The 10472-nt window shown below is 38.8% G+C and overlaps 2 protein-coding genes across 4 annotated transcripts in view; one reads left to right on the forward strand and one right to left on the reverse strand.

Moving 5' to 3' along the window:
* The window catches only part of larp6a (La ribonucleoprotein 6, translational regulator a), a 7246-nt gene extending 3395 nt beyond the window's left edge, over positions 1–3851 (forward strand). The window contains exon 3 of the mRNA XM_016552231.1: positions 2283–3851. Coding sequence (XP_016407717.1) covers positions 2283–3341 — 1059 coding nt within the window. The 3' untranslated portion in view covers positions 3342–3851. The remainder of the gene's footprint in view (positions 1–2282) is intronic.
* Positions 3852–8528: 4677 nt separating this feature from the next.
* Positions 8529–10472, reverse strand: part of tm2d3 (TM2 domain containing 3) — a 27706-nt gene continuing 25762 nt past the window's right edge. For all 3 annotated transcript variants that reach the window (XM_016552310.1, XM_016552302.1, XM_016552294.1), the window contains exon 6: positions 8529–8970. In XM_016552310.1, coding sequence (XP_016407796.1) covers positions 8805–8970 — 166 coding nt within the window. In that variant the 3' untranslated portion in view covers positions 8529–8804. The remainder of the gene's footprint in view (positions 8971–10472) is intronic.

The following is a 10472-nucleotide window of genomic DNA, read 5'->3' on the forward strand; positions in this document are numbered from 1 at the left end:
TATATATATATATATATATATATATATATATATGAATGAAAATATTCTAACTGAGATCAATACTCTGGTTCTGGAAGTAAAAATTTAATTCATTGTCTCCGTAGAGAAATAGAGTCTGTATGATTTCAACTTTTGTACTCTTTAATATTACTTCAGCATTTTTATGAAACCGTTTAATAGCCAAATTTCCGCTGAGGAGCTGAACTTCCCATCATCCTGATGAGAGATCAGCCAATCAGAGAAGACTCTGTTACCATGGAGACAGCCGCTGGCTCCCATGAGGCACTGCGAATGATGAATCCCATTGATCTCCATTCACTCCATTTGTATAAATCTCACAAACATGCTTTAATGTCTTCATGCTGCTTAATGAGTAAAAATCAGTAGTTTTATATCGTGCTGTTGTTTCTGATTGTCATTCACAATACTTCATGGGATTCGTTGTTGATTCTCTTGTAAAACAGTTTTTGCATTTTTCTTTCTGCGTCAAATTAATTTTTGTGGTTCATCTGAGCGGGTTCATGACTCCGAACTCTTTATTAAAGGATGTTTTGAAATGCCTACGAAGATACTGAGTGAGAATAATACTAATACCTTTCGACCTATGAATGGTAGTAAATGATTTTGTTGGGCTATTTAAAAAAGGATCAGGTTTTTCAATACGAGATAACAAGCACAGGGAAATGCATTTGAAGTACCCTGCACTAAATTACTGCTCTGCTATTGTATCTCATGCTGCTTTTGATGCTCATTCTGGAGTGATGGCGAAGTCTGGCCCGAGTTGGTCTTTCACTCAATTTCATCTCAATTAAAGCTGTACTTTGATGTGCACTGACATGGAAACAATTACTTTTTCTTTGAGGCATTAATGCTGGACGGGCTAGAGTGGAAGCTCATGTGTTGATGACTGATGCGTTTCCACAGTTATTAACATCGTAAACCATTATTTACAACACTCTACTTTGTGTTTTCTTTACTTAAATTTAAATTAAATGACAAACTAGTTAGCGTTTTCAGTGAGTTTCTAATACAACAACACTCTCTTTGGGGACAGCATTTGGCATTTATATCTCTTTAGACCAACAATATCAATCTGTTTTAATATCAATATTTTTTTTTTTTCCTCTTTTGGAAAGCCAGAGAAATGCTATTATGGGTTTTTATTTTGTTACACTGTACTTTTGTCTTGTTTTCCAGTACAAACATTTTTGAATCTAGGTATTTTTACTCGAAACAAAATGACAAGATTCAGTCTTGTTTTCTGAAAAATGTATCAAAATTCAATTTAAACTTAAACCAAGGAAAAATCTCTGCCAATGGGGTCAAAAAAATAAACTTAATTCAAAGGGAAACGGGATTTTATAATTTGTTGTTTAAATTTGTTGAATTTCGTTGTTATTGTTGTTTCTATTTTTCTTTTTTTTTGACCTGATAGCATCTGGCAAAGGGACTACCAATGAAAACTAGCCTTTGGGCTAATTTGGGTACATTTACATTCATTAATTACGTTTACATTTACTTTCATTCACTGATTAATGTACACTATCCCTTTTCTGTGAAATAAATAAATCAAGATTATTTTTCCAACCCCATTGGCAGAAATTCTTGTTTTAAGCAAAAACTCACTTAAGTGATGCATTTTTCAGAAAACAAGACTGAATCTTATGTCATTTTGCTTCAAGTACATATATCTTGATTCAAAAAAAGTTTGTACCGGAAAACACGACAGAAATGCAAAGTAAGAAAATCATTTTTTGCAGTACAAATAAAACCAATATAAATACCATTATAAACGTTTACCCAACTATGATGACTTCTGAGAACCCTGGCGCGGTGAAAAGAGTCTTTGTGAATCTTAAAGGGACAGTTCACCCAAAAATAAAAATTCTGTCATTAATTACTCCCCGTCAAGTCGTTCTCTACATGATGAAAGTCTATAAACGTAGCAAGGAGATCGGTAAAATAATCCAAGTGACATCAGGGGTTCAACGGTAATTTTACGAAGCTACGAACCCCTGATGTCACGTGGATTATTTTACCGATCTCCTTGCTACGTTTCTGAGCCTTGATCGTGTAAGGATCCTTGCTGTCTATGTGAGGGTCAGACAGCTCTCAGATTCAATCAAAAATATCTTAATTTGTGTTCCGAAGATGAACGAAAGTCTTACGAGTTTAGAACAAGAGGGTGAGTAATTAATTTTCATTTTTGGGTGAACTATCCCTTTAACATGATTGATGGTCCTACCTGAAGGAGGTTAAATGCGTCTCCGTCTCTTCCTCAGGTCAAGCACTTGACGCGGGACTGGAGAACCACGGCGTACGCCTTGCGTCTCTCCGAGCTGCTGGAGCTGAACGATGAGGGCCGTAAGGTGCGACGCAGGACGACGGTGCCGGTGTTCGCCAGCGAGTCTCTGCCGAGTCGCATGCTGCTGCTGAGTGAGCTCAAGCGCTGGCCGGAGCTGGGAGTCGCGCTCGGGGCTGACGGCGAGCAGGAGCGGCTGATGGAGCTCCTGCTGAAAGCGTTCGGAAACTACGGGTCCATCGCCTCTGTACGGGTTCTCAAACCTGGGAAGGACTTGCCGGCCGATCTGAAGAAACTTAGCGGGCGTTACACGCAGCTGGGAACGGAGGAGTGCGCCATCGTGGAGTTCGAAGAAGTGGAGGCGGCGATGAGGGCCCACGAGGCGGTCGGCGGAGACGCAGGAGCGTCTTTGGGATTAAAGGTCGTTCTAATCGGCACCAAGCCTCCCAAGAAAAAGGTCCCGAAGGACCGGTCGCGGGACGAGGGAGTCGGCGGCATGCGCAAGAGTCGCTCGCTCAACAGCCGCGTTCGAGAGTTGCAGTATCACGGCGACGACTCCGCGGCGAGTTCCTCGGAAACCGAAAGCAATCCCACATCGCCGCGCTTGGCACGCAAGTCGCGCTCCTGCAACAAGCTCAGCCCCACCATTGTGGTTCCCAACCACCTGAGTCCGGTGGTGTCTCCGCGCTCCAGTCCCTGGAGCAGCCCCTGCACCCAGCGCAAGACGCACCACTCGGGGAAGTTTCCGCTGGCCAGCGAGGGCCGCTTGAGCCCCGAGCCGGGTCGCCGATGGGCGGACTATTCCTCGGACAGCAGCTTGACCCCTTCGGGAAGCCCGTGGGTCCAGCGGAGGAAGCAGGTGGCCAGTCAGGAGAGCAGCCCGGTGGGAAGCCCGATGCTCGGGAGGAAGATCCAGAATGCAGACGGACTTCCTCCAGGCGTGGTTCGACTCCCGAGGGGTCCGGATGGGACAAGAGGCTTCCACTCATCTCCCTCCGGAGAGCGAGGCAAGGCTGCATCCACGCAAACCTGCCTCTAAAGACCGTCCCTCTCGACCCTCGCACTCTCAAAGCAGTCGTGACCATCTCCGTAGGACTGGCCTGTCTTTTGTAACACCTTTTTTCTATATGCCGTTTTTGTTGACGTTTTATACATCTTAATTTCTCGCTGAATGATGGCATCACAAGGGAAGCTGTTCTGAAAGTGTTTGAGTTTTAAATTCTGACTCCTGTGTGGCTCAGGCGTTCGGATCTGATCTCGGCCTTTCTGACGACGACGCCGTGATCCCGGGAGCTGGAAATATATTTAGTTTTATTTGCTTTAACTTCCGTTTCGTTTCTGTCTTCGGACATGCTTCTCATTTTAGTGCTTTACAGATCAGATGGGATCCGTTTTTTTTGTTTCTCTGTTCTTCAGGTTGAGTCCTCTCTGTGAAAGTGTTTGAGGTTTCTGTCCTGAGCACAAATGCCTCGTATCATGCCTTCAATCTGGGTTTAGGCGATGCACGGTCCGCTTCCTTACTGTACAAATAAATCACTACAATCGCAGTTATCTGGGGTATTGCTCATTTCTTCAGATACAATATTGTCTTGCTTTTGGCCATTTTGTTTTGCATTTGTTGCCCTTCAGATTTCATGCAAATCAGCGGCTCTCTGCTGCACTCGGATTGAATTATTGTACAAAATATGCACAGAAAATTTATTAATGTTACAATCAACTGCATAAGCCCAACAATATGCACAAGTATGGTTATGTAAATGCATTAACGGCAGAAGTGTGAGTTACCAGTCTAACACATTGAACAAACACTGGGCTAAATATTGTATTCGCATTTGTCTTATTACCAAGTGACAGATTAATCCGTGCCAAGAGTTTGACTCGATTCTTTGGCATCAAACAAACACTATCAGATGCTTTTCCTCTCGTGCGTTTACACTGTCCTACACCGCTGCATTCAGTTTACATTTACCATTGTTTTACCCCTGCTGCGAGCTGAAATAAATGGCTGGTTTTTCCGGAGTTAACGATCACGTCACTTCCTTCGAGGAACTGGATCATAGCTGAAATGTTTTTAATCTGCATGAAAAGTGACCATTTGCTCCTATTACCTCAGAGATTATTTTATTTGACACCGTGTGACGTTGTAATTGTTTCTTAGCAACCATCTGATGTCCACTGGATGCTGAGACGACTGCGAGCGAATGTGAGATCAGACGAGTTCAGTCCTGAGCTAAATTATACCCGAGTGGAAACTTTGTTCAAAATGCAGTTTGGACTGACTGCGCTTAGTTTGCACGTAGCTGCAGTAGTCTATGATAATGTGCATTAATATCAGTAAATGAGTGTGCTTTTATCTGCACGCTCACCTGAATCACACTGGACTCGATAAGCATTTAGATAATTATAGTTCATTTTCGGGTAGAAAGAGATACATCTGCGTTTCCAATTAAACTGGCAACATCTTCCTTTGGCCAGATTGTCCATTTAGCACAACATCTGATGGTTTCATTATCACAAAGGAATCCTTCATCTAGGTAATGGCTTCTGTGTAATTTAAATCTTTTGAATTTGCTTTTATGGCAATTATATGCCGTGTGTTCGGGCTCTGACTTTGTAAAGCATTTTCTGAACTTTGTGGCTCATGACTAACATGCAGCCAATTTAACTGGAAGAAAATACACTATCATGAGCACACGCTTAAGTATAATGTAATTTTCCAGAACCTTCACCGTCTCTGTTCCTCTCTGGTGGAACGAGCTGCAAACCTCCAGCTGATCCGCTGAGACCATCACAACCTTCAAGAAACATCTAAAGACACTTCTAACACAACTCTTACCTAACCAATCCCCATCCATAAACAGACACAACTCTCGTTTATACAAAATCTGGTTCTCTTACTCTGCTCTTCTTATACACGCCTATATCTCACACTTCAAACTTTCCGGTGTATACTATGAATTTTTAGGCTCTTTTGACAAATTGCTTCTGATATTATTCAAGTCACTTTGGATATTCAGCCAGTGGCATCCAGTTATCTCAGAATGGAGTTATTTTGCATTTTAAACCAAGCTTGTAACATATGCAGCATTTGTCAGTCTGTTGAAATAATGGAGCACTTCTACTGTAAATGGAAGCTCAAGTTGAGTGCAATGCATTGTGGGATACGGTATGCAGTGAACTGCCTGCTCATGCGTACTGTGCATTTTGGCAAATGTAGCAGATCTTCCAGGTTCATACAGACAGAAACCGTGCATGCAGTGCACAGACTAAACAGTGCAGAAATAGCACGAGTGGTAGTTATGTTAATTAAAATGTGCCCCGGTTCATTATATAAGACTGACAGCACATCAAGCAAATGTTGAAACTGTAGCTCATAAAACCAAACTATCTCTTCAGGGAGGTGATGAAATCTAAAACGACATTTTTTGGACAACATCCAGATCAATATATTTGTGAAATGACTGCAATCTGTAGAGAAAAGTACTGCTCTGTCTCCTCGGTAGTAACAGACAGCAGTCGTCTGCACTGTGAACTCACTTCCAGGAGGTGCAGCTTCGGTGAGAAACGGACGCATGCTGATCTGCAGCGAATGCAAAGCATGTCCATCAGGATGTGGGCGCAGATGAAGCTGACACAAACCACACCGCAGATCGTTACCAGGCACCTTTGTGCAAAACTGCTGCTCTCGTCTCTGAGGAAGAGCAGTGTAAACAGAGGAAAGCCACGGTAAAGCCCACAAATCTGCTGATCGGGACAAACTCAACACAGTGTCCTTCTGCTCTTCTGTATGTGACCCTGGAGCACAAAACCGGTCATAAGGGTCAATTTCGAGAAATTGAGATTTATGCATCATCTGAAAGCTGAATAAATAAGCTTTCCATTGATGTATGGTTTGTTAGGATCGGACAATATTTGAAAATCTGGAATCTGAGGGTGCAAAAAAATCTAAATATTGAGAAAATCATCACTTTCACTATATCCAGACTATGTGTAGGCCCAAATATGCAGCACACTGTATCCCACAATGCAATGTGCTTGACATGACCAGTCCAGAAAGCCCCATGATCCATCCTAGTTATTAAGATTTATATATTTTTAAACTTTCCATTTTCATTGTAGTTAAATTTATTATTATTTTAGTATTATGTTATTTTAGTAGTTTTGTTTTTGTCTTTTTTTTTTATATATGTCTATGTAGTTGTTATTACATTATAAAATATAATATTATGTTTAAAAAAAGTATAAGGTGTTTTATTATATTCCAGTTATTTAAGATTATTTTATTTCAAATAATTTTTTAGTTCAGTTTTAATAACCCTGGTGCTTACATCATTCTTACCAGGTTTATTATAGTTAACTAAAACTATAAAAACATTTCCGTTACTTAAAAGAAAATAAGCATTAACTGGGAAAAAAAAAAAATCTTAAACTTATTTTATTTCAGCTAGTTGCCAAGGCAACATTTCTCATTATAATAAAAATAATATAGACATTAAAAATAAAAAATAACAAAATTACTGAAACTAAAAAACAAAACAAAAAAAAAAGATTAAAAATATTGATAAAAACTAAAATAGCATCTCAGTGATACTAAAATAACACTGATACTTATACAGAACTGGATTAAAACTCCTAAATAACTCTTTTTCTGACGACTGTAACAGTTTTATTGCGATATTGTGATCATTCTATCATTCACTCCCACTCATGTAGTTCAAAACATGTATCACTTTTTCTGTTGTGCAACATAAAAGAAGATACTTTGAAGAACGTTGCGAACCAAACAACACTGAACACCACTGACTTTCATTACAAAAATGAAACTAATGACAAGTGAACGATCCCTTTTAGACATTTGCTTCATATAACATCTAACATACTGTACTATTAAACAGCAGAAAAACCCCAGAGGACCACAACATCCTGACGCAGAGGTCAAGGGTCGATTCCTAGGGAACTGTGGATAAAAGCATCTGCCACATGCAGTGTGACACCAATCAGAAACAACTATCCCAGAGAGATCACTACAGCAGAAGCTCTAGTTTGCTTCCATAACACGTCTTCTTTCAGACTAGTGAAAAAAACATCAAAATATACATTTTCATTGCACTTTATCTGTAGATTCAATTCCAATTCATAACGGAGTTTTTTCTTTTACACACACACACACCAAACTTTAGTTTTACTCCCATCTATTCTGAATGTTACACAACATTTTATTCCTAAAAAAGGTAAAAAAAAAAAATATATATATTTATGTCTTTTTACGGTATTTCCTATGGAAGCTTGTTTCCTGCCACAGAATAAAAATAAAGGTATTTGCAACATTTTCTCTCGCAGTTCAGACTTTTTTCTCGCAATTCTCACGAAAAAATACATAAACACAGATTTGCAAGATGTAAACTCAGAATTCTGAGAAAAAAGAATTGTGAAATATAAACTTGCAATTGTGAGAAAAAACTTCAGAATTTTTTTTTTACATATAAACTCACAATTCTGTCTTTTTTCTTGCAATTCTATAAAAATAAAAATAATTGCAACTTTATCTCACAATTCTGATTCTTTCTCAGAATTCTGAGTTTACATCTTGCAATTCTGTTTTTATATCTTTTTTTTTTTTATGAGAATTGCGAGAAAAAAGTCTGAATTGTGAGAAAAAAAAAAAGTTACAAATACCTTTATTTTTATTCTGTGGCAGAAAACAATGTTCCATAGAAAATACCGTAAACAGACATACATTTTTTTTGTGAGAAAACTGTGAATTGTGAGATAAAAAGTCACAATGACCTTTTTTATTTTTTTATCCCGTGGCAGAAACAAACTTCCATAATTTTCAGATTTATGGAGTCATAAAATGATAAATCCCTCTGATAAAACCTTTAATATATCAACAAATTCAAACAGGAATTTTGAACCTGGCTTCAAATTTTCACCTGAATGTGTGAAGAACACTGACAGATAAAGCCAAACACAGGTGAGCACCGTCATCAACCTGACGCTGGTTTAATCAGAAATCAACAGTGAGAAACAGCGAATCACTCATATGTGACCCTGGAGCACAAAACCAGTCATAAGGGTCAATAATATATTTACAGTAAGAAATTTACAAAATATCTCCATGGAACATGATCTTTACTTAATATCCTAATGATTTTTGGCATAAAAGAGAAATGGATCATTTTGACCCATACAATGTATTGTTGGCTATTGTTGCAATATGACTGCTTTTGTGCTCCAGCGTCACACATATATATATATATATATATATACAAATATATACATACAGCAGTAAAATGACACCGACACAGATGAGTTTAGATGCATATTGTACATCCTCCGAACCGTGGATCGTCTGTAATGCTGCAGTCTTCCTCCGATGGTCTGTCAGACGTGCTGCTGAAGGCACGAACACAGATGGGAATCTGCCGCAGTGGGAGTTTGGAAGCGACACGTGCGAATCGGGTTGGAAATCTGGGATGGAGTCAGAGTCACAGTCAAGCCCTCAGATGTACAGAGAGCCGTCGGCCGGCCCCACGTATCCCACCCCGATCAGAAGCACGTCGATCAGCGTCCAGATGCCCAGACCGCCGAAGCTGAAGAGCTTCCCCAGACCTTCCCTCCACTGACCCAGATAGAAGCGGTCCGCTCCGAAGCCCCCCAGAGCGATGCTGCGCACACACGACAACACGTCACACAACCTGAGCCTGAGCCGCGACACTCGCTCTGAGAATCCAACCTCATCTTTTTACATGCGGCTTGCATACACACTAAAGTTTGGGATCAGAACGATTTTTAATGTTTTTACAGGAGTTTCTTCTGCTCATCACGGCTGCATTTATTTGATCAAAAATACAGGAAAAATGTAATATTGTGAAATATCATGATGTAAAATAAAGTTTTTCTATTTTAATATACATTAAAATCTAATTTATGTGCTGCTTCATATTTTTTTGGAACCCGTGATACTTTTTTTCAGGATTCTTTGATGAATAAAGTTAAAAAGAAGAGCATTTATTTAAAATAGAAATATTTTCTAACAATATTCACTACTGTTCAAAAGTTTGGGGTCAGTAAATTTTTATTCTTTTTTTTGAAAGAAATTAAAACTTTTATTCAGCAAGGATGTGTTAAATTGTTAAGAAGTGATAGCAAAGATTTATATTGTTAGAAAATATTTATATTTTGAATAAATGCTGTTCTTTTTAACTTTTTATTCATCAAAGAAATTTTTTCTGTATTTTTGATCAAATAAATGCAGCCGTGATGAGCAGAAGAGACTTCTTTAAAAACATCACAAGTCTTACTGATCCCAAACTCTTGAGCGGTAGTGTAAATGTGTCTCAGCAGCGTACAATCATAAACATCCTTCACTCACAAACATAAACAGTCTCAAGCAATGCTATTATGTCGTGACCGCGCAGAACACACGCGACAAACAAACTGAGTTGGGAAAGCTATTTGATTGAATTCTAGTAAATGCAAAATAATGGCAATGCTCGGGCAAACCGCTATAGAGTTGCTGTTGCTGTAGAGTTAGAATCAGTGAATGCGGTTTACAAGTTTCATAGAAAGAGAACGATGTGCGCCGAATCAGTCGCTGTAGAAATCAAATACTTCAATGTTTGCAGATGAAATCGCTCAACACGAGAGCCGACGCAAACGCAATGATGTGAAATAAAACCTCAGCGGATGATGAGCACAGAACAGCAAAAACTCATTTACAGTCACACACAGGTGTAGTAAAGTGCAAACTCTACTCTAAACTCTACTTAGATAACTATATGAGTTCACATGTTCACGTTTTATGAAAATATTTAGCTTACAGATCTCAGTTTAAATGCTTCAGTTTGTTTTTTGTTATATTCTATTCTATCAGTTTAAATGCTTCAGCTTGTTTTCTGTTATTCTATTTTATCAGTTTAAATGCTTCAGTTTGTTTTCTGTTCTATTCTATTCTATCAGTTTAAATGCTTCAGTTTGTTTTGTGTTCTATTCTATTCTATCAGTTTAAATGCTTCAGCTTGTTTTCGGTTCTATTCTATTCTATCAGTTTAAATGCTTCAGTTTGTTTTCTGTTCTATTCTATTCTATCAGTTTAAATGCTTCAGTTTGTTTTCTGTTCTATTCTATCAGTTTAAATGCTTCAGTTTGTTTTCTGTTCTATTCTATC

Source organism: Sinocyclocheilus rhinocerous, unplaced genomic scaffold (genome assembly GCF_001515625.1).
Source record: "Sinocyclocheilus rhinocerous isolate Xijiao unplaced genomic scaffold, SAMN03320098_v1.1 scaffold3689, whole genome shotgun sequence".
Lineage (NCBI taxonomy): Eukaryota > Metazoa > Chordata > Actinopteri > Cypriniformes > Cyprinidae > Sinocyclocheilus > Sinocyclocheilus rhinocerous.